The sequence below is a fragment of the Colobus angolensis genome, unplaced genomic scaffold, assembly GCF_000951035.1.
Source record: "Colobus angolensis palliatus isolate OR3802 unplaced genomic scaffold, Cang.pa_1.0 Scaffold61, whole genome shotgun sequence".
In the NCBI taxonomy this organism is placed as follows: domain Eukaryota; kingdom Metazoa; phylum Chordata; class Mammalia; order Primates; family Cercopithecidae; genus Colobus; species Colobus angolensis.
The window spans coordinates 8,594,885-8,620,230 of record NW_012119710.1 but is presented as its reverse complement, the minus strand read 5'-3'; the positions used below and the strand labels follow the sequence as shown (position 1 = coordinate 8,620,230).

General features: G+C 37.2%; 1 protein-coding gene across 1 annotated transcript in view; it reads right to left on the bottom strand.

Annotated features, from left to right (window-relative positions):
* Positions 1-9,781: 9,781 nt before the first annotated feature.
* MS4A14 (membrane-spanning 4-domains, subfamily A, member 14) overlaps positions 9,782-25,346 on the bottom strand; it is a 21,753-nt gene continuing 6,188 nt past the window's right edge. The window contains 4 exon segments of the mRNA XM_011963526.1: positions 9,782-10,599; positions 10,601-12,106; positions 21,676-21,774; positions 24,461-24,610. Of these exon segments, the coding sequence (XP_011818916.1) occupies positions 10,528-10,599; positions 10,601-12,106; positions 21,676-21,774; positions 24,461-24,610 (1,827 nt within the window). The 3' untranslated portion in view covers positions 9,782-10,527.

Here is a 25,346-nt window from a genome sequence, read left to right as displayed (position 1 = left end):
ATAGATTAAATGTATTTCTCTGAGCTTAGCTATAACACTGGAAATGTCACACTGAATCAGTGCAGACGTTATTTTTTTATTCATTTATTTTTTGATGGAGTCTTGCTTGTCACCCAGGCTGGAGTGCAGTGGCGTGATCTCAGCTCACTGCAAGTTCTGCCTCCTAGGTTCACGTCATTCTCCTGCCTCAGCCTCCCGAGTAGCTGGGATTACAGGTGCCCACTACCATGCCTGGCTAATTTTTTGTATTTCTAGTAGAGACGTGGTTTCACCGTGTAGGCCAGGTTGGTCTTGATCTCCTGACCTCGTGATCCACCCGCCTCGGCCTCTCAAAGTGCTGGGATTACAGGCATGAGCCACTGCGCCTGGCCCCAGTGCAGATGTTATTTTACAATTTCTCCATTTCAGGGTTGCTGTGGAACTCCATGGCCTCCTGCTAATAAATGCCCTAGGCCCCTTTATACATTGATGACATGTATCTGTTCACTACTTCAACAATTTTCCATATCCTCAAATTTCTTCTTCTTTTCCAATCTGCCAAAATCTACTCTTTTAATGCAAATTACTCTAGTCTTAAGGTGGTTTATGGAATAATATATAATATGTTTGTATTCGTTAATGTTCTGAAATTCAGCCTTAATGTCAAGCTTCTTATTGCTAAGTATTCCAGAGAAGTTATGATGATCCGAGGAATCCAAGTTCTCTGATTCACAGTAAATGGGATTAAGCCTTTCCTCACAGTCTCTGATCTGATTCCCTTGCTGGAAAGTTCCAAGAAAAACACTCTATATTGTTTCTCTTATTCTTCTGTTACTGCAGCTGAAAGTCAATTTTCTTTGTTTTTAAGTTTCTCTTATTTTCCTCTGTTGCAAAAGCCCTCCTTTAAAAAGATCCATATCCATACTCTGGAGAGAACAACTCTGGGAGCAGAATTAGAGCAGTCAACTGTTGTGGCCAGATGTCACCTGCTTAGGAGTCCCCAAAGTTTTTTTGTTTTTTAAAATTATAAACAATAATTTTTTTTGTTTTTAAAGTTATAAACAATAATAGCGTCCTTAAATCTTATTCCATGAATGATGGTAAAACCTCGGTGTCACTCTCAGTGTCTCCAGACATTTCTTGGAAGGTGCAAGTGAATACGAGGGAAGGGGAGCCACTGGGACTTCTATCGTGTGGAGTGGTCTCAAGCTCTGATTTTCTGCATCTATTGAATTCTTAGTTTTCTCTGCATGTCTGGGCTTCTGTCTGTGTTGACTATTTTTCTCACTGCACTGTCTTGTTGGTTTTCATCCTGCTTCTTCACTACTCTGAAGTAGTACTAGTACAATCTTGCATGTATAGCATACTTTAAAAATAAGATTAGAAGACTATTCTACAGAACCTACAAAGGCAGCACCAGGGATTTCCTACGGTATCTTCTGACATACACACTCTAATTACTAATTTTGGACTTACACATAGGTAATAGATATTCCCTTTGTGACTACCTAGGAATTTTATGTTTAAAGAGCAAAAAGATTCTTTGTTTCATTGTGGTCAGATGGGATTTTTATGCCCTCACTCCCTTTCCCAATTTGCAAGAAGAAAATGTGTATATTAGTCTGCTTAGGCTACTATGGTAAATTACTATGACTGCTTCATTTAAACAGCACAGATTTATTTCTTATACTTTTGGAGGCTGTGAATTCCAAGATCAAAGTGTCAGCTAATTTGATTCCTTATGGGATCTCTGTTCCTGGATTGCAGATGACTGCATTATTTCTGTCCTCACATTATCTTTCCTCTGTGCGTACACAGGCATGTGAGCATGCACACACAGAGAACGAGCAGGAGACAGAGGCCTGGTGTCTTTTCATATAAGGACACTAATCCCATCTGGGTTTCACTCTCATATCTTCATCTAAACCCAACAGCTTCAAAAGCCCATCTCCAAAGATCATCACACTGTGAGCTAGAGCTTCAACAAATGCATTTAGAGTGAGACGCAGTTCACTCAATAGCAGGGAGAAAATTTCTATAATTCAGAATAAAGAGAGGTACTTTGGCGGCATAAACTAGATGAAGTTTATGCCGTAAGAAGTAATACTGATTAGTAAGAGAATTTGTTTTATAGATGTTTTCTTATGGAACAAATTTGAGCATCTACTCTGTGACAGATATTTTAAACACTATACATCCATTAATTATCTAATCTTCTTGACAGCCCTGTGCTGAGTACTACTCCTATTCATATTTTATAGATGAGAAAACATAGGCACGGAAATTTTGAGAAACTTTCCCAAAGTATCCCAGATAGTAATGGTGCTGGGTCAAAATTATGATCCAGTTGCTTTAGATTTACATTCCGTGTACTCAATTTGATGCTTCAGAACTTTGCCTTGAGAACTAAAGCTTTCTCCAGTGGTGCCTAAAACTTTAAGTCTCTGACCAGAAACTCCACATTTGAATCCTAGGGTAGGTTCAGAGAAGAAAAAAAAATCACAGGGACCACAGGGAAAGAAAGGTGGATGTGTGTATGTGTTAGTGGGGGAAGCAGAGTGAGAGATAAGAATTTCCAAATGTCCAAAGGGTACCTTGTGAACTGATGGAGGATATTATGGCTGAAAAGGAGATCTGCACATTCCTCAGGACTTTGTGTCTGTGTGGTTCACTAACAGTAACATTAGCCTTTTAGAAATGTGATGGATCTACATGCCTTTCTAGGCATTGTAACCACAAGTGAGAGGTTGCATAAATGTAGATTATTATTTTCCAGAGAAGATCTCTGGATCCATGTTTTAAAGTAATACATTTTTGTTCCTGCTAATGCCATATCTCAGTGAGGACTTGCTTGGTATACATTTGCATCCCAGCAACTCCTCTGATCTATGCAGGTGATTTCAACTAAGACTCATTCGATTGTGGCCCCAAGACTGTGAGTATACACAAGATATGATGGTTAACTTTATGTGTCAATTCAACCGGGTCATGGACTGCCCAAACATTTAATTAAAACATTATTTTGGCTGTGTCTGTGAGGGTGTGTATGGATAAGATTAATATTTGAATCAGACCTATGGTGTGGGTGTGGGCTAGTTGATTACGGTGTCCCTAGAGGTAAAATAGACAGAAATACTTTTAAATTATTCCTTGATCTATATAAGTAGAAAAGTTCTAGGTCATGTGAATGAAAGCCTAACCTGAATCATAAAAATAGAAACTCATAGCCCCTCAATCAATTCCCAGACCTGAGCCAGTTTACAGACCTTCAATAAAATTTACAAACCCAGAAAGAACTCCTTGAATTAAAGGGGAGACCAGGTCTCCTTGAGGAAGGACCTGGTGTATTACCAAGAATTTGTACTGTTAATCTTTCTCACAGCCTTCCTCAAAGGGACCTGCAGCCTTTTTCCAAGCCACTGAGCATTGGGGAAAAGGAAATAACCAGACCTCTCAGGGACTACTAGACACGGACTCTGAACTGATACTAATTCCAGGAGACTCAAAACATCACTGTGGCTTACCACTCAGAGTAAGTGCTTATGGAGGTCTGATGATCCATGGAGTTTTATCTCGGGTTAATCTCACAATGGGTGCAGTGGGCTTCCAAACCCATCCTGCAGTTATTCCCCCAATTCCAGAATGCATAATTAAAATAAATATACTCAGTAGGTGGTAGAATCTCCATATTATTTTCTTACCCTGTGGAGTAAGGACCATTATGGTGGGGAATACCAAGTGGAAGCCTCTAGTACTGCCTCTGCCTAGGAAAATAGTAAAGCAAAAGCATCACCACATTCCTGATGGGACCACAGAAATTAATAAATCCATCAGTAACTTAAAAGATGCCAGGTTGGTGACTCCCAACACATTCCTTGAGGGGTTACAGAGATTAATGGCACCATCAGTAACTTGAAAGATGCAGAGGTGGTGATTCCCACCACATTCCTATTCAACTTGTATGTTTGGCATGTGCAGAAGACAGATAGATCTTGGAAGATGACAGTGGATTACCAACTGGAGGGGACTCCAGTTGCAGCTGCCATACCAAATGTGGTTTCATTACTTGAGCAAATTAACACATCCTCTAGTACCCAGTATAATGTTATTGATCTGATAAATGCTTTTTCTGGATAGCTATTACTAAAAACCACCAGGAACAGTTTGCTTTCAGATGACAAGGCCAGCAATACTCATTCACCGTCATACCTTGGGGGTATATCAACTTTCTAGCTCTATGTCATAATTTAGTTCACAGGGATCTTAATTGCCCTTTTCTTCCACAAGATATCACACTGGTCCATTAGATTAACGACATTATGCTGATTGGACCTAGCAAATAAGACATAGTAACTACTCTAAGGTGTATTTGTAAGATATTTACATGCCAGAGTATGGGAAATAAATCTGATAAAACCTCAGGGTCTTGTACCTCAGTGAAATTTCTAGGGATCAAATGATGTGGGGAATATCGAGAATCTCTTCCAGCATGAGGATAAGTTGCCACATCTGGCTTCCACAATCAAAAGGAGGCACAGCATCTAATGAGTTTCTTTGGATTTTGGAGGCAACATATCCCTCATTTGGGTGTGTTGCTTTGGCCAATTTGCCAAGTGACCTACAAAGCTGCTACTTTTGAGTAGGACCAAAGGAAAAGCCTTCACAACAGGCCTAGGCTTCCGTGTAAGCTGTCTTCTGCTTGAACCATACCATCCAACAGATCCAATGGTGCTTGAAGAATCAATGGCAGATAGGGATGCTATGTAGAGCCTCTGGTAAGGTAGGTTCCTATAGGTTTATTGCTGAATGTTGGAGCACAGCCCTTCCCTCCTCTTCAGATAACTGAAAGGGGTTACTGTGCTGGGTGGGGTGATTGTTTCTGATGACTAAGGGGAAATTAGACCACCACTCCACAATGGAGATAAGGAAGAGTATGCTTGGAATATAGGACATCCCTTCATGCATCTCTTAGTATTATCATGACCTGTGATTAAGGTCAATTAAGAAAACTGCAACGTCTCAATCCAGGCAGGACCACGAATTGTCCAGGCTTTTCAGGAATGAAGGTTTGGGTCATTCTACCAGATGAAAAACCATGGCCAGCTAAGGTGCTTGCTGAAGGCAAAGGGACTACAGAATGGGTAGTAGAATAAGGTAGTTATAAATACCAGTTATGACCACATATCCAGTTATAGAAACCACACACACACACACACACACAGACACACACACTCTTTTCCCTCTCATTCTCTAATCATGTAACCTAAGGCATATTTATATTATAGTATTAAGTATTGTTAACTTAACATCATACGATTTAAATCATAGAAGTTGCTAGACAGTAAGGAGAAGAGTAAACATCATTCACAGACTTTACCCTTCTTCTGAGAAGAGGTTGGTACATTTCCAGTTGTATGCATGACAGCTGTAACATATAATGAAGAATTATGACCTTTTAGTCTTTATTTGAAGATTAAGTATGGCTTAAGGAGATGCATATGAGTGTGAGGTTGACAAGGGATGGCCTTTTGATGGTTAATTGTATGCACATCTTGATTGAACCATAGGTGCCCAGATTTTTGGTTAAACTTTATTCTGAGTGTGTCTGTGAGGATGTGTCTGGATGAGGTTAACATTTACATTGGTAGACTGAATGGATGGCTTCATTTAATCTCTCGTTCTTCTGTTACTGCAACTGAAAGTCAATTTTCTTTGTTTTTAAGTTTCTCTTATTTTTCTCTTTTCTTAAAGCTCTCCTTTAAAAAAATCCATATCCATCCTCTGGAGAGAACAATTCTGGGAGCAGAGTTAATGCAGTCAACTGTTGTGGCCAGATGTCACCTGCTTAGGAGTCTCCAGATCCTCTAGTTTTCTTTTTTTTTTTTTTAATTATAAATAATAATAGTGTCTTTAAATCTTATTCCATGAATGGTGGTAAAACCCAGTGTCACTTTCAATGTCTCCAATGAGGGCCTAAGTAAAAGCAAAGCCTGAGCAAGAGAAAATTTGCTTTCTCTGCCTGTCTTTGAGCTGGGACACTGGACTTTTCCTATCTTCAGACTAAGACTTGAACTGGAATTTAAACTCTTGGTTCTGAGGCCTTTGGAATTAGACTGGAACTATACCATCAGCTCTCCTGGGTCTCCAGCTTTCAGATCTTGGGACTTCTCAGCCTTATAATCATGTGAGCCAATTCCTCATCTATCTATCTATCTATCTATCTATGTATCTATGTATCTATCTATCTGTCATCTATCTTCTATCTATCTTCTATATGTCTATCTGTATCTGTCTGTCTATCTATCTAATCCTCTTGGTTCTGTTTCTCTGGAGAACCCTGATTAATACACCACACTAGAAAGAACTGACTATGCCCCTTACTCTTGCTCCAACCTGTGCCTCTTCCTCTGTTTTGTTGATGGTAATGATGTCTCAGCCAGCTAATCTTTTAAGCTAGAGAAGATGGTTTATTCTTCATTTTCCTCAATTCTACACCTCTAGTTCCTGTCCCATCATGACAATTTTACTCTTGAGTTATCATTTTAGTCTCTACTCTTCTGTACATCCCTAGATCACTTAGTATTTCTTTCTTCACTATTTCAAGACCTAATTGACTCCCTGCCTCCATCTTTCTTTCTCCAATTCATCCTCCACACTGCAGCCACAGTAATCTCTTTAAAACACCAACTCAGTTAGTTCCCACTTTAAAAGTTAAACGTGTTTCTGAGAAATTAGGAAAACATTAGTTTTTAAAATTATGTATATTTTTCCATGTGTACTATTTATGGGAGCCCACAGTCTTTCCTGATTGTGGTTATCTTCAATGAGAAAAGGAGCACAGAAATTTAAGGTTATTAATCAATTTATCTTAAAATAGGTTATCTTGGATTATTCGAGTAAGTCCAGTGTAATAAAATGACTCCTTAAAACCAGATGCAGGAGAGGGAGTCAGATTTGGGTTTTAGAAGACTTGACACACTGTTACCAGGTTGAAGATGGAAGGGATCACATGAGAAGGAACGCAGGAGCAGTTCTCAGCTGACAGCCAGCAAGGAAATGGGAACCTCAGTCCTGCAGCCACAAGGACTGGATTCTTCTGACAATGGATAAACTTTGAAGAGGAGCCCAACCCCAGAACCACTGACCTAGCCAGTCCTCTGATTTTGGCCATGCAATATTCTGAACAAATAATTTAATCAAACTTTCCTGGGCTTCTGAACTGAGAGATAATAAGCTTGTTGTTTTAAGCAGCTACCTTTGTGGCAATTTGTTATGTAGCAGTAGGTAACTAACACAAGGAGATACGAGTAAGATTCCTGCCATTTTGAGCAAGATTTGACTTTTTTTGTGCCTTAAAGACTCTATTACTCAGCTTAGACTACCTTCTAGCCAAACAGCTCCATGCATTCCTTGCCCTAATACGGGTTTCTCTTTTAGATCACAATCCAGTTGAATATTCAAATTGGAAGTAATCTACACCATGATTTATGGACCAGGCTCCATTCTCTAGAGACTCAAGATCTTGTGGATCCTAGATTCTCTACATCTGGCCAGTGCACAAGGGAAAAAAAAATTGTAGAAATAATGCTGGCGATTTTAGGAGTCAAACTGTACATTCCATTGGCAATCGTTACCTTCTCACCTACCTAGATGCAAGGTGGCTGGGAAGTGTAAGTTAGCTGTAGGATATTGATTCTAGTAAATGGAAATGCAATTGTAAGCAGCCAACTTATTTTTTTCCACAGTTCTTGGGAGCTGAGTGTATAAGACAGTAGTATCTTAAATCAACTTTTCCCAATTTTACTACAAACAAGCCTGACATATTCTAGGAAAGACACACTATATTTGGAATAAGACAGTTTTTAATAAAAAAAATAGGTTGCCTTTAAGCAAATCATAAATTTTCTAGTTTCCCACAGCCTTTTGCATTTTGTCTTTTAAACAGATACTTCAAACATTATATTTCCTTATGGATCTTAAACACATTTGATTTTGTCAACTTTAGACCCAAACTCATTGACAGGACAGTATTAAGTGTCTCAGAAAGGAGAGGTCAAGGGAAAATGCCTTTGAGAAACAGAGAGAAAAGAGAGACTTCTGTAGATTAGAAAGGTTAACTATGGGTTCTGGGGGCTTTGGGAGCTTCTGACTTGCCCCTTAGCATCTCCCTCAGTGGGATGGAAAGACCTCAGAAGTGCTTTTTACATTCTTCCATTCTCACATTGTAAGTCTAACCCATAGGCATTGTATTCTTGCAATTTTGGAAGAATTCCTGTGTTCCAAATGTAGCATAGAAGCAACAAGTTCACAGGACACATAATGTATATTTGAACTGGGCCTATAAGTTTCTCAGTGGTAACTGGTGTGGACTAGTCACTGATGATGGAAATTGTCTCTCCAGTGACTTGGCACTGTTTAAGATTCCAGGATCCTTGTACATTTCTGCAGAAATGTGTATGTGTGTATGTTGGGTAGATATAGGGATGAATTGGCAAGAGTAACCGTATGGGTTAGATTCTCAAAGAATTTGATATAAAATTGTGTGTGTGTGTGTGTGTGTGTTTATATATTCTTCCTAAACACCTGAGTTTGTAGACTGAAAGTTAAACTCTTTACATAGGCACTACAGAAACACATGCTAATCTAGCTAAAGCAAAAGCTAGAAATTATTAGTATTTTTCAGAGTAAGTTAAATACAAGGTGGTGGTCATTCAGGAACTAGAGGCTAACTCAGATAAGGACTCTATCAAGGTCAAGCAATCATGTGAAACTCAGGAAGCTAACATTTTACTACAAAGGCACAGGCAGCAAGGAACATATAGCCAGTCATAAGGAGCTCTGTATCTTATTGTACTACTACATATAACTTCTCCGTTCACCTGTCAGTAGAGACTCCAAGTTCCCATTTATGCCCTTAAAAATGTTTTATTGAATGTATTCTTGAATCAAGACTCTGTGCTGAAATTCTATAGAAGACACAAATATGACACAGTCTGGATTATTCACAAGATGGTGAGAGAACTGTAATAGTGCATTGTCATTACAAAAAAATGAATAAAGTTGGGGAGAGATCCCTAGAAATACCTATTATAGAATTTTTGAAACAGGAAGCACAAAACACAGAAGTTAATGGGAGTGATAAAAATTGAAAAAAAAAAAGGGGGATAGTATCCAAATGTATCAAAGAGATAAAGGGAAAGAGAATTGAAAAAAAAAAAAAACATGATTAGGCTTGGAAGATTGAGGTAACTGATAGCTTCTGATAACACAATTTCCTTTGATGACAGAGGATGAAATTATGTATCATAAGGGTTGAGAAGTTAGAATCAGTAAATGCAGGCATAAGGAAGGGAGCTGAAGCTTCACTCAATACAATACATTATATCATATTTTCTATTATGACATCTGCATCTCTGTTCTTCCCTAATGTCTACTTTCCTATCTCTAGATATCTCTTAATCCCTCCCACTCCATCTGTCACATTCTGTATTCATTGCCACATTCTACCTCATTAACAGTTGAACAAACTCAGTCCATATATCCTCAACATAGATATGAGGAGGGAGAGTAAATAAGAGGATTGGAAACAGCAAGACAGGGAAATGGGAGAAATTGTTGTTTCTTGCTGACTCTTTTGGTTCATGAACCCTTAGAGAGCCTTCACAGACTTCCCTGTGGTTGATTTTCTGAACTCCTATAATGCCAAAAGGGGGAGACGAAAAATACTAGCATCACACCAAAGGAGGGCCATTAGATATTAAGGTTATAAGATGAAGTCGTGATTATAAACTGAAGCACTAACTTTGATGACAAGGAGTATACATGTGAATTATTTCTTCACATACAGAAAGTGATGATACAGTGTTAACATTTGGTTTGTTGTCATTTTATTTTCAGAAAGAACAAATTGAGTGCTCAGCATGCCCTTCATTTTTTTGTAAGCTAATTAGGTAGCAACCACAATTGAGTATGCGGGTTGGAGGAGACAATATTGTTTTTTCCTAATTTAATTCCATTAACGGGGGCAGTGAGGCACTTGGGTAGATTCTGCATGTTAGTCAGAGTCTTCAGATTGCTGTTCCTCTTTTGGATCACATGAAGTAGAAGTTAAATTCACATCTTCTTTATATGAATTTGAGGAAGCTGAAGTGCTTGGCTGCACATCTTGTTCTGAATCTAGATGGGACAAATGGCCTACACACGTGTCTTGTACTGAGCTTTGGCCAGAAGAAGAATGAAAATCTGGCTTCACGTTTTCTGATTGCAGGTCTCCTGAGGCTTGCCCTGTACATTTCATGTCCCCTGGTTTGATGTCTCTAGTATACATATCTCCTTTCTGTGTAACTCTGGATTGAAGGTCTTCTTGGTCTTTATCTTGACTGGCTTGATATTCTAGGTTATGTTGGGCTGTTGTGTGCTGGGTTTGGACTTCGCGGTATAGAGCTATCTGCTTTAGGGCTTCTTTCTCCAATAGATCCTGTGTTTGCCAGTGCTGCATTTCAAATTGCCATTCTCTTGCTTTATAATCTTTGTTTCTCCAGCCTTGAGTTATCCATTCAGGGGATTCTTGGCCGAAAGATTGACAGTCTTGGGTTGTCCAGTCTGGAGACTGCTTTTGTGGGTATTGCCAGAATTGGTATTGCTGTATTTGGGATTCTGAATCTTGGCATAACAGTTTTGGCACTTTCTCCACCTGAGCTTGCTGTCCTTCGGCTCGAACATTTTGGGATTGTCCTTTCGGGGATTTCTTCTCTTGGGTCTGCTGGTCTTCGGTTTGCTGATCCTGGATTTGCTTCTTTAAGGGTTGCTCCTCATCAGTCTGCTGGTCTTTAACTTGTCCATCTTTAGATTGTCCTTCTGGGTGTCGTTCCCCTTTGGCTTGCTGATCTTCAACTTGTTGATCTGGGAGTTGCTTTGTAGTTTGATTAAGTTGAACTTGCTTATCTATGGAGTGCCTCTTTGGGGATAGCCAGTCTTTGATTTGCTGGTCTAAGGATTTCCGCTTTGGAGATTGCCAGCCTTTGCTTTGCTGATCTAAGGAATGCCTCTTTGAGGATTTATGGCCTTTGGTTTGCATGTCTAAAGAATATCTCCTTAAGTATTGCAAGGCTTTGGTTTGCTGGTTTAAGGAATGCCGTCTTGAGGATTTTCTTCTATGGAGTTCCTCCTCAGATTTCCATTCTTTGGTCTCTTCCATAACTTCTGATCTAATATCTTGATATGACATTTGTGAAATTTGCCGGTTTTGAGGTTCAGTGTTTTCTGGTTGAAGATCTGGGGGCTGCTGAAGTAGCTGTTGTATTTTAGGGAACTGCACAATATGGGGTGTTGAGGCTTCAGGTAATATGGCGTGCGCTGATAGAGCTTGGGATAGCATATCTTGGGAAGGTGTATCTTGGGGTGGCATGTTGTGGGGTGATGTGTCTTGAGATAGCATATCTAGGGATTTCATGTCTAGGGATGTCATGTCAGGAAACAGCATATCTTGAGATGGTGTGTCTTGGGATAGTATGCCTTGAGGGGGCAGGTCATTAGCTGTCAGATTATAAGACTGTTTGTCATGGGATGTTGTAGACCTAGATGGCATGGATTGTTCTGACAGGCCTTCTACTGGTAGAGCTTGGGATGGCAAGTCTTCATGTGACAGATCTTCGAGTTTTAGTATAGAATGGGATGGAAAAACTTGGAGTGACACAGTTTGGTCCTGCGGAAACTGGGTTTGCATTTGGGAAGGTTGTACGATAGCAGATTGTAGATCTTCATCTTTCATTTGTTTAAATGTAGAGTCGAGCTGAATGGGCATATTTTCTGAGGGCTTTTCCTCTAATGTAGGAGGCAAAGGTTTTAGTTCAATTTCTTCCTCTGAAAATTTGGGAGATGGAAGGATACTTTGCTTTTGTTCATCTGGCACAAATTCTGTACCTTTATTACCTGGTTGGGAGACTAAAGGACTTCTAGAGAGTCTTAACTTGAAGAAAGCATAGCCTCCAAAGAAAACAGAGTGTGCATTTGTTGTTGAATCATCACTGGAAAACTCTTCTTGAAGCTCAAATTGTAATTGAGCATTTTCTTCTGGAGCAGATTGCTCACTATTTTGAGTAACATCAGAAGGCAAGAAAAACAGGACCTATAAAACCAAGGATGAGGGTAATTAATATGACAGAATCATGTCTGATTTTTTTTTCCAGGTTACTTTTCATCTCTGACTTAAGACAGTAGATAGGAAATAACATCTAAATGAGAAGGCAGAAAACAAATGCCAGCCCTGCCTTTACTATCAACTTATTGGTATTATTTTAGAAAAGTCATCACCTTTTAGTTTTTCAAATATTGAACCGAGGAATTTGATTAAGATTGCCTCAAAAATTCCTCCCATACTTAATATTATAAAGCTTCTGAGACATTTTATATCATCTAGTCAATATTCATATATTCATGCTTAATCTGTAGTGGTTTATTGATCACCTAGATGAACTAAATGCTGGGAATCAAAGACAATTATATGTGGGTTTTTCCCTTAAGGTGCTCACAATTATCTGTACATCAACATATAAATAGATAATAGTAATACAATTCAGCAAATGCAATTATATAAATAGATACTTAGTGCTTTATGGAAACATAGAAGATGACCTGATTCTGAGACAACCTGGAAATGCTTTACAGAAGAGGCAATATTTAATCTGTGTCTTAACAGCTGAGTAGGAATTACTCAGGCATAGACGGTAAGATGAAATAAGACAGGAGTCAGAATCCAGGTAGAAGCAGCAGTGGAATAGCGGGTACAAAAACACAAGATTGTGATATGGCATGGTGTGATGGCAGAGGGTAAACAGTTAGATATTGCTGATACTATTAGATGGTATGCTAGACTAGGAAGTTTGGACTTTCCTTTACAAATAAGAGAAAGCTATTGGAGTTTTTGAAACAGCTAAGTGACAGCACCTGATACAACCTGCAATGCTTTCCATTAGTTCTCATGTTATTATTATAATGTTTAGGAGGTTGTTACTGCAGAACAACCTGCTGCTTTTTATTCTGACTCCATGAATTACACCTTTCTGAGGTAATTCATAGAGTCAGAATAGACTACTTGTTCTATTTGATGAAGTGGATCAGAACTCAGTGATTAAATGAATTAATTATGCTTACCTCGTTGGCTAATAGCAGGCTTAGATTGAGAATCTACACATTCTCTTACATAATACATTGTATTTCCCACTCTCCTAATTAGTTTTTCACACCTATATTTCATCTCTATTGAAGGACTATTTATGTGAGTATAAATGGTACTTTGGAAGAGATTTCTATATTTCTAAGAATCCTCAAACTTTTGTTTCACGTGAATTTTAATTTATTCTTTCATTTAAAAAGAGGTTGGGAAGAATGAATTATAGTTTCTCTGTTTATTCAAGCTCTTAAGTGCTATGATTTTAAATTTCCTCATCATTAATGAGAACTCAGTGATTACCAGATGCTAGACAAAGTTCCAAAGTCATCCCAAAGAATTGGTATGACATCCCTATAAAGTTATTATCCTTCTTTTAGAATTGAGGCAACTGAGGTTCAGAGATGTTAAATAACCAGACCAGTATCGTGGAGCTGTTTACCTAGGAAGGATTTAAACATTGTAGTTGAATCCAAGGTCTTGTGCTTTCCTCTCTGATCTATGCTTCTTGTATTAATAACTTCACCTACTTCCTACTTCAGGGTGGCTATGACTAAAGACCATATGAAATAATACTTTCAAGCACAGAAACTGGCACAGAGAAATTTCTCTGTAAATGCAGAGTTCACTTTTCCTTTCCTTTTCTTGAGATCAAGGTACATATTTTATTATTTTTGAATCCCCTGTTGTACTTTGCATGTTACTATGCCATTAGTGGATTAAAGATCTGTATTCACTGAATTCAATTGAAGAGTAATTTAGTGTGAGTAACTTACTTTAATATTGTTTCTAAAGGGCTTAAAACAGGATTTGTACTCTCCTCTAGTTGTATAATATACAAATAATGCAATAAAGGTGAAAGCATAAGATGAAAAATGACAAAAGCCAATACCCATTCATGATTTTTAAAAATCTGCATAACAGAGTAAATTTGCTCTGTAAAAAACCTACAAATAACATCATATCTAAGAGTGAAATATTGAACATTTTCATCCTAAGATCAAGAACAAGGAAAGATTGACTATTTTCATCACTTATTTTAAACATTGTATTGGGGGCTACACAGTGTAATAGGGCAAGAAGAATGAGGCATAAAGTTTGGGAGTAAAAATGTCTTTATTCATATTTAAAATGGTTATCTACTAAGAAATTCTAGGAACTCTATTTTAAAAAGCTATGGGAACTAATAAGTTAGTTTAGAAAGATCATAGTAGACCAGTATATAAAAATAAATTGCATTTCTATATGTAGGAATGAACATTTAAAAGTAAATTAAAAATACCATGTACAATATCAAGAAAAAATGAAATAATTACAGATAGATTTAACAAAGTATGCATAAGACTTATACATTGAAAATAATAAAATAATGCTGAGAGAAATGAAATGAGATGTAAGAAAATATTGACATGTTTCATGGACATGGATCAGCAGACTACGTATTACTAGGAAGTAAATTGTTTATAAATTATCTATAGGTTCAGTACAATTCCAACCAAAATCCCAGCAAGATTTTTGTAGGAATCAATAAACTAATTCTAAAACTTATATGGAAATTCATATGACCTAGAACAGCCAAAACAATTTTGAAAAAGAACAAAGTTGGAAGATTTACACTATCTGATTTCGAGAATTACTCTAGCACAATTTTAGTGGGGCAGAAGAGAAATCTCCATAGAGAATTGAAAAACAATAGAGAAAATCAATGAACCCAAATGTTGATTCTTTTAAAAGATCAACAAAATTGATAAACCCTTACTGTACTGAAAAGTAAAAAGACAATAAAACAACCAAAACAAGACATAAAAGTGAGGACATTATTACTGACCTTATAGAGAGAAAAAGTATTGTAAAAGAATACTGTAAAAAATTATATCCCAAAAAAATCAGATACTGTATAAGAAATGGGCAAATTCCTTGCAACACACAAATTACCTAAAATGATTCAAGAAGAAATAGAAAATCTTGACAGATCCGTAACAAGTAAAAAGATTTGTAATCTAAAACTTCCCAACAAAGGAAACTTCTGGATCAGATGGTTTCACCAGTGAATTCCACCAAAATGTAAAGAAAAAAAAATTATTCTCAAACTCTTCTGAAAACTTGAAGAGAAGGGAAAATTGCCTAACTCATTCTATGAGGCCACCATTACCTTGACACCAAAACCAGATTATGTCACAAGAAAAGAAAATTACAGATTAATATCCTTTATAAGTGTAGATATAAAAATTGCCAACAAAATATTAGAAAAGGATTATTCTATGATGAAGTGAAATTTATAAGCAAAATACAAGGAGGGTGCAATAAGAAAATCAACAAATGTAACACATCACATTAATATAATGTTGGAAAACCCACACACAATCATCTCACTTGGAGTAGAAAAGGCATTTGATGAAATGCCTTTCATGAGAAAACCTCTCATAAAACTAGGAAGAGGTAGAAAATTCCTCAATATGTAAAGTTTATTTATAAAACACACACAGCTCGTATCATATTCAGTGGTGAAAGATTAAAAGCTTTCCCCCTAAGATCAGGAACTGTATAAGAATGCTTTCTTTCAGTGCTGCTATTCAATATTGTACTAAAAGCTCCAGCTAGAGCTATTAGAAAATAAAAGGAAATAAAATTCATCCAAATTAGAAAAGAAAAGATTAAGGACATCTCTATTTTCAGATGACATGATCTTCCTATATAAAAAATCCTCCCAAATCCACAAGAAAGCTACTAGACCTAATAAAGGAATTCAACAAGGTTCAAGATATAAGAGCAACCCACAAAAAATCATTGTTGTTTCTGTGTAACAGCAATAAACAATATAAAAAGAACATTTAACAAGCAATTTCATCTATAATGCCACCTAAAATAATTATATACTTTAGAATAAATCTAACCAAGGGGATGAAAGACCTCTATGCTAAAAAATACAAAACATTGCTGAAAGTAATTAAAGACCTAAATAAATGAAAAGACATCTTGTGTTCATGTATAAGAAGATTTAAAATTGTTAAGATGTCAGTGCCGCTCAAAGAAATATACAGATTCAATACAATTTCTATCAAAATTCCAACAGTCTTTTTCTCAGAAATGGAAAAATGGATCCTCAAGTTCATATGGAATTTTAAGAGGCCCTGAATAGCCAAAACAACAATGAAAAAGAGTAATAAAGTTTGAGTTATTATACTTTCCAACTTTGAAACGTACTATAAAGCTACACTAATTAAAACAATATGGGGCCAGGCGCAGTGGCTCATGCCTGTAATCCTAGCACTTTGGGAGGCCGAGACAGGTGGATCACCTGAGGTCAGGAGCTCGAGACCAGCCTGGCCAATAAGGTGAACGTTGTCTCTACTAAAAATACAAAAAGTAGCCTGGCATGGTGGCACACGCCTACAGTCCCAGCTACTCGGGAGGCTGAGGCAGAAGAATTGCTTGAACCCAGGAGGCAGAATTTGCAGTGAGCTGAGATCTCACCACTGCACTCCAGCCTGGGCGACAGAGCAAGACTCCATCTTAAAAACAAAACAAAATGAAACAAAACAAAAAAACCAATATGGTACCTGGCATAAGGGAAGATATATAGACCAATGGAATCATTCAGAAATAAATGCTCACATATATCACATATATAGTGAATCAATTTTCAACATAGACACCAAGAATATTCAGTGGGGAAAGGAATCTTTTCAACATATGATGCTGGAATAACTGGGCATCCACATGCAAAAGAATAAAGTTGGACCCTAACCTTATACCACATACAAACATTAATTCAAAATCAATCAAACACTGAGCCTAAGAGCTAAAACTATACATTTCATGGAAAAAAATTGGAAGAAATCTTCATGGCAATTTGGGAATAATTTCATGGATGTGACAAGAAAAGCACAGAAAACAACAACAAAATAATAGATTAATTATACTTCATAAAAATAAAGAACTTTTGTGCATCAAAAGGTCGTCAAGAAAGTGCAAAGACAACCTACAGAATAGGAGAAAATATCTGCAAATCATTTATCTACTAAGGGACTAAGATCCAGAATATATAAAGAACTCGACAATTCAACAACAAAAAACAAACAGCCCAATTAAGAAACAGGCAATACCATAAAAAATATTTCTCCAAAGAAGATGTATACATGGATGCTCAACATGAAATCGTTAGGTAAAAGCAAATCAAAAGCACAAGATACCATTTCATACCCACTAAGATGGCCCTTATGTAGGGCTGGTGCAGTGACTCATGCCTTTAATCCCAGCAGTTCGGAAGGCCAAGGTGGAAGGATGGCTTAAAGGCAGGAGTTCAAGACCAGCCCTGACAACATAGCAAGACCTTGTCTCTACAAAAATAAAAATTTATCTGGCTGTGGTGGCACATGCCTTTTGTCCCAGCTACTTAGGAGACTGAAACAGGAGGATCGCTTGAGCCCAGGAGTTTGAGGCTGTGGAGAGCTGTGATCTTGTGCCACTCTAGCCTAAGTGACAGAGTCTTTGTATAAGAAAGAAAGAAAAAGAAAGGAAGGAAGGAAGGAAGGAAGGAAAGAAAGAGAAAGAAAGAGAAAAAAAGAAAGGAGGAAGGGAGGGAAAAAAGAAAAAGAAAGAGAAAGAAAGAAAAAGAGAGAAAGAAAGAAAGAAAGAAAAGAAAAGAAAAGAAAAGAAAGATGGCCATGATGAAAACAAATATGATCCAGCAATCCCATTACAGGGTATATATTCAAAGGAAATGAAGACAGTTGGAGAAACATCTGTGCTCCCATATTTATTGCAGTGCTATTCACAAGAGCCAAGATAAGGAATCCACCTAAATGCTTATCTACAGATAAATGAATAAAGAAAATGTAATATATGTATATTATACATACATTATGTATTACATATATAATGTACACACACACACAAACAGTGGAATACTATTCAGCCATAAACCAGAATGTAAGTCTGTCATTTGTGGCAACATGAATTAACCTGGAGGACATTATATTAAGTGAAATAAGCCAAGCTGAGAAAGACAAACACTGCATGATCTCACTCAGATTCGGAATCTAAAAAAGTTGATGTCATAGAAGTGAAGACTAGAATAGTGGTTAGCAGAGGCTAGGGAAGGTAGGGAGGTTGGGAGGACCAGGAAAGATTGGTCAATGGATATAAAATTATAAACAGGAACAGTAAGTTCCCACTTACTATAGATAGTAAGAATAAGCTCTATACATAGTAGCGTGACTATAGCAAGTAACAATGTAGTGTGTATTTCCAGGATATATAACAATGTAGTGTATATTTCCAGGAGTCTAGAAGAGAAAATTTTGAATGTTGTCACTACAAAGAAATGATCAATGTTTAAAGTGATGAATGTGGTAATTACCATGATTTGATCATTAGAAAATGTAACATGCATTGAAGCATCGCACTGTACCCCATATATAGTACAATTACCATGTGTCAATCATAAATTGAAAATTGAAAATAATTGCTCTCCTTTTTCCCCTGTTGGTTGGTATTGATGGAGATGTGGAGAAATTGGAATCCTTGTACACTGCTGGTGGAAATGTAAGATGGTGCAACCAATGTGAAAAACAGTTTGGCATTTTCTCAAAACATTAAACATAGAACTTCCATATGACCCAGCAATTTCACTCTTAAATATATATCCTCTCTTAGGATATATATTCAATATCCTAAGAATTGAAAACAGGGACTTGAGGAGATATTTTTACACCTATGTTCATAACGGCGTTATTCACAATATGCAAAAGGCAGGAATTTCTGTGTCCATCAACAAATTAATGGCTAAGCAAAATGTGGTATATACACAAAATGGAATTTTATTTAGTCATAGAAGGAATGAAATTTTGAAGTATGCTACAACATGGATTAATCTTGAAAATATTATGCTTATTCAAATAAGCCAGTTAGAGAAGGACAAATATTGTAAGATTCCACTTATATGAGGTCTCTAGAAAAGGCAAATTCATAATATAGAAAGTAGGATAGAGGATACCAGGGGCAATCGGGAGGAGAATCAGGGAGTGATTGTTTTGTGGTACAGAGTTTGTGTTGGGGATGATGAAAAATTTTTGGGCATAGATAGTGGTGAGAGTTACACAACATTATTAATGTATTCAACGATTTGAACAAATGGCTAAAATGATAAATATTCTGTCATATGTATTTCACCACAATGCAGAAGAATTACTCTAAAGATACAGAAATTAAGAGAGTGTGGAATACGTGGAAAGATACAGAAATTAAGAGAGTGTGGAATACGTGGAAGGATAGACATATTGGCCAGAGGAACAAAATAAAGTATCCAGAAGAGACCTAAAATAAGTAATAAGTAAATTGATTTTCAACAAAAATACCAAGGTGCCGGAGGAAAGCATTGCATTTTCAACAAATGGTGTTATAATAACTGGATATCTCCGTGAGGGGGAATGTGCATTAACTTCTAACCTTACCCTACAACTGTATGCAAAAGTTAAATTAAAATGGACCATACATGTAAACACAAAAGCTGAAATGATAAAACTTCTGTAGGAAAAGATAGAAGAAAACCTTTATGACTTGGGGGTAGGGAAAACTTTGTTAAACAGAACACAAAAAAACCCCATAACCGTAAAAGCAAAAATGATAAATGGAACTTCATCAAATTTATTTTTTTGAAAGAAGCTATTGAAATGAAAAGGCAAATCACAGAGTGAAACAAATATGTGTAAGGGATTTGTATTAAGAATTAATTAGGCTGCTATAAGGCCAGTAAGAAGAAGATATTCCAATAAAATTCAGCTAAATATTTGAACAGACATCTCAAAAGAGGATACACAAATGGATGATAAACATATAGCAAGAGTCTCATCATCATTAGTCATCAGGGAAATGTAAATTAAAACTACAATGAGGTGCCACTACATACGCACTAAAATAGCTAAATTATTGATAAAACTGACAGTTTCAAGTGTTCATGATGACATGGAGCAACTGTCCCTGTCACACATTGTTGATGAGAATGGAAAGCAATACAGCCACTTTGACGAACTGTTTGATATTTTCTTATAAAGTTAAACATCTGGTTACCATACGATCTCGCAATCAAATCCTAGATGCAACACTCCAGGAGAAACGAAAATATGTCCACATAAACATATGAACTCAAATATTCTCAGTAACTAATTGATAATAGTTCAGAACTTTAAACAATCTAAATACCCATCACAAGGTAAATGGACCAGGAGCAGTGCCACACACCTGTAATCCCGGAACTTTGGAAGGTCATGGTGGGTGTATCACTTGAGCCAAGGAGTTTGAGACCAGCCTGGGCAACATGACAAAACCCTGTTTCTACAAAAAAATACAAAAAAAAATTTAGCTGGGGGTGGTGGCGCATGCTTGCAGTCCCAGCTATTTGGGAGGCTGAGGTGGAAGTGTTGCTTGAGTCCAGGAGATTGAGGCTGCAGTGAGCCAAGATAGTGCCACTGCATTCCAGCCTGGGTGATAGAGTGAGATCTCAACTCAAAAAAAAAAAAAAAAAGGTAAATTGATAAATAAATTGTGATGTACCCATACATAAAGGGAATGGATTCTTGATAGAGGCAACATCATGGATGACTCTCAAAAACATATTTCTGTGTGGAAGAAGCCATAGAAGCCATATACAGAGAGTACTTACTTATGATTCTGTGAGTATGAAATTTTGGAAAGTCAAAACCAATCTAGGTGATGAGGACATTGACTGCAAAGGGGTTCAGTGAACCTTTTGGGATGATAGGAATGCACTATACCTTGATTGTGATGGTAGCTCAACATAGGTACATTTTGTTGTTTATAAATGATACTTCTATAAAGTTGATGTAAACAAAAACAGAGAAATGAAAACTCCACGAATCACAAGGCCTGTACTGGTATTTGGGACTTAGCAGGCAGGCTCTGGAGACACACCACGAGGGTCAGAATCCTGATGTTAGGTGATACTGGAGAGGTTATTCAGCCTCTTTGTGCCTCACTTCCTTCATATGTAAAATAAAGATGTTATAGTTTTGTTAAGATTAAGTTGGTGCTCAGTGATTAAAACAGTGACTGACATAGTCAGAATTCTGTAAATATAAACTGTAACAATTATTATAAATACTACGTAGTATCAGTATTAATAGTTTTTTTCCCCTACCTCTTTTCTGGTGGTGGAACTGTGTCACACATCTTATGATCCAAGAATACACACCCCATGTCGCAGTAACTTGGGATCCCATTAAGTCTGATATTACATATTTTTGACAGGGACATAAAGAGCTATGTCTGAACAAAGATGACTGAGTACAAAGCAGATAGTACAAGAGGTAAAAGCATAGTTGTTTCAGATGGTGGGGTGAGCTTCAATCTTAAGCTTGCCCTCTCTGACCTTCCTAAGTTTAGATGTTTTACTTCAGCATCTGAGCTTGCTGCTCTTCCTGCTAATAAACCAGACATCATTGTGTGCAGTATCCCAACAGGAACAGGAACCTGTTCTCTTAATAATATTAAGAGACATCAGAACATACCTCATCTGACTGTGTCCAGCACTTGCTTCTAAAGGATGCAATAGTCACAGAGATGCTGAGCTCTGCTATGCTGATGATCAGTAAGACTGACAAAATTCCCTGCAAATAATGAGGAGAAATAAATGGCATTTGAAATGAGAGCGGTTATTTTAAATATGTAAGCTGAGAACCCCTTACACTGTATCACCAAGTATGGGAAAACCATATTTTGGATGGTTCTGTAGCCATCAGACATTGCACAAGTTTCATCTTATGTCTTTCTGATAAGGCAGGGATAACAAACTCCAATGTCCATGGGGGCTGGGCAACCACTGTGAACTAAACAAGGAGAGAGTAGAGAGTAATAGCATTCGTAGGAGGCATCAATTCCAGCCAATTGTTGTCATGTAGGAACATGGATACCATAATGCCTATTTTGTTTGTTTTTCCCTAAAGAGCCAGATAGAACATACATACAGGCTGGATGTAGCCCACAGATGGCTATTTTGCCCGTTTTGCTTTAAGGTAATGTTTAGATTGAGAAGTAACATGGTACCTTATGGTGCCTCAAAAGTTTAAACTATGAAGACAGAAAGACCTGGGTTAAAGTGGATCCAAGGTTGGCCGGGCACGGTGGCTCATGCCTGTAATCCCAGCACTTTGGGAGGCCAAGGCAGGCGGATTAACTGAGGTTGGGAGTTTGTGACCAGCCTGACAAACATGGAGAAACCCCATCTCTACTAAAAATACAAGAGTAGCTGGACCTCTTGGTGCATGCCTGTGATCCCAGCTACTCAAGAGGCCATGGCAGGAGAATTGCTTGAACCCAGTGTGTTTCTGAATCTTGGTTTCCCTGAGGTACACCAAAAATCTTAGATATGCAATATGTGTTGGTAAAACTGAAATGTATGAAGACCCCATTGTATGCAATTTACTCACTTTCTCCACTGAACAAGATATACCTGGTCTTGGATTTTGTGGAACTTACATCATGGTAAGGGAGGCAGACAGTAAGAAGTAATTAGATAATTATTTACTTAACTAAATTGTGATAAATGCTGTGAAGAAGGATTGCGAGCTATGCGCTACTATAATGGGGATCTATGCAGATATGAGCGTAGAGGTGTGGTCAGGAAGAACTTCCTTAAAGAAGTGAGATTTCAGTTGAGATTTAAGTATGAGGATGAGTTAATTGTATAACTGGCCTGGTGACCCTTCAAAGCAGGAAGAAGCTGATCCCATGATCATCTTGGGGCCGTGGATACTTGACACATTAAGGGATTCTAGGAAGTGGCCAGAGTGTGGAGTGAGAAGAATGAAGTCCTGGAATAATGTCAGAAAGGTAGGTAGGATAGGTGTTACAGGGTTTGGTAAAGCCCTTAAGATATGGGTCTTAATCATCAGATGTTTTACAGGAAGCCATTAAGTAATTGCTCAGATTTACATTTTTAAATGATTACTCTGGCCACAGTATAGAAAATAGATTGGTCTTTAGGACAGGGGTCAGCCCAAGAGACATCTAAAGCCCACTGTTTTGGCTCTTTTAGCTTATGATGTTTGGGTTACAGCAAGAAATTGTTAAGTTATATAAGTGAGAACCAGGAAGAGACTGTTCATGGTTCTGTATGCAGGTAACTAATCTTGAAATATCCATCCATGGAGAGTAGGAAACAGCAGAATTTCCTATATCTGGAGATTTAACCCTTTCTGTATATACAAGTTCTTCCTTGTATATACCAACATAACAAACAGTAGTAGGCTCCTGTCCATTCGGCAATGGCCAAGAATTACAATGTTGTATCATATTCTTGGCCCAGTTAGAACAGAGTTTTATTGCTTATGTTGTTTTCTGGCTTTCTTTAGTAATCTCTCATAAGTCTAATTTTAGAATTTATCTCAGAACACATGAGAGGTTCCCTAGGACCATTTCACTGAGTGATTGTGAGGATTAAATAAACTCTTGTATTCAGGAGCTAGGTTCTCATTTCTTATTTACTGAGAAAGACCATTTTCTGTGATTCCACTTTATTTCCCTTCAGCAGATTCAAATATTCTTCAAATTATAGAACCCAAGCCTCAAGATATAGCTGATAGGAATAAAATAAAACCCCAGGACTTGCTTAGGGAACTAGAGAGAAAGGCCTATTGGAGTCACTGACATGCTTAAAAATAATGTCATTGATTACTTGTTAGATAAATACTTTAAATTGTGCAGACAATTACATTTCCTGGTAAAAGATCTCTCGTCTGCTTTAATGAACAAAATTGCTACAATTATGTGAAATAATGTATGTCTTAAGCTTATAAAAATCCTTACTTTATTAAATGACTTCTAAATACCTTCCCCCACTGTATTTTGATCTTAGTGTTATTGAGCAAACTTTTAGATCATTTTGTTCATTAATGCTGAAACAGTAAAATTTAATTCAATCTGTGTCCATAATAATTGTATTAGCTAAACCTATTAACTATTTAACCGTGCAAGGTACTGTTTTAATTTAAGCAATCCTCACAACAACCCATGAGGTAAGCATTCTTATTATGTTCATTTTCCACTTGAGGAAAACCAAGTCTTAGAGGGAATACAATATTAGGCCAAGGTGACAAACTTAGGCGAACAGGACTCAAGTCCAGAAAATATCGCTCCTTAATCGTTGCAACAATAACCCCACAGTACCTTTCTCAACCGTCAGTTCAAATGCTCACACAACTTCAGTTAATGAAATAAAAATCAATGAATCATTACATCACGGACACAGTTCACATAAGATTTTAGAGATTCATCATGCAAAATAAGACCACTTACAATGAAAAGAGTTCTACCTAAAACACATATTTCTTCAATGGAAGATGTCTGGCAGTACTTGTCTTGATGTCTATAGCTGAAAATGATTAAAGTAATCCCAGTTATCGCAACCAAGGAACTGATAACATTCATGCTCATGACACCTTGACCCTGAAAGATAGTTAAAAAATAATAAAATAAACAAAATCGAAACCAAAGCAAAAATACCTTGTAAGAAATTCTTAATGCTTTTATCTTTCCAGATACTTCTCAGGGAAGAGTTGTTCCATCAGGTCAGTATGATTGGAAGGCTTAATAAACTAAATTCTGATTCATTAAAGTCAAGACAAACGAAGTTTTAGAATAGGCCAAGGATGCTCTATGGCTAATGCTAAAGAAAATGTTCATTTCATCCCATTTTATCTCATATCCCACCATCTTTCATAATCTGGAAGCAGTACAATGTGTTAGCAAATATATTTGCTTGGAAATGAAACCTCATTTCAAGTCCAAGTTTCACTAGGACCTTATGCAAGCAACCGAATCTCTTGGAATCTCAATTTCTGCCTTTAAAAATGTGAATGTGTCACCTTTTAGGGTAGTACCCATTTATTCATTTATTTCACAAATATTTAATGTGCACCAGATACATGTGAGTACTGCATTAGGCCCTGGAGACACAAAAATGAACAAAAGAGGTGACATCCTGCAATCACACAGTTTACAGTCATTCCCTGGGAGAATTCAAGCGATAATCAAGAGAATCATGAACATTTAAAGATGTTAACCTATTTGGACTGGAGTTTAAAGGTGTTCTTTCTTGAACTCAGTGTTCCAATAAGAATATTTCACATTGCCCCACCCAATTTATTTTATTCATTCCTATTTTTTGTGGGGGAGGGAGGGG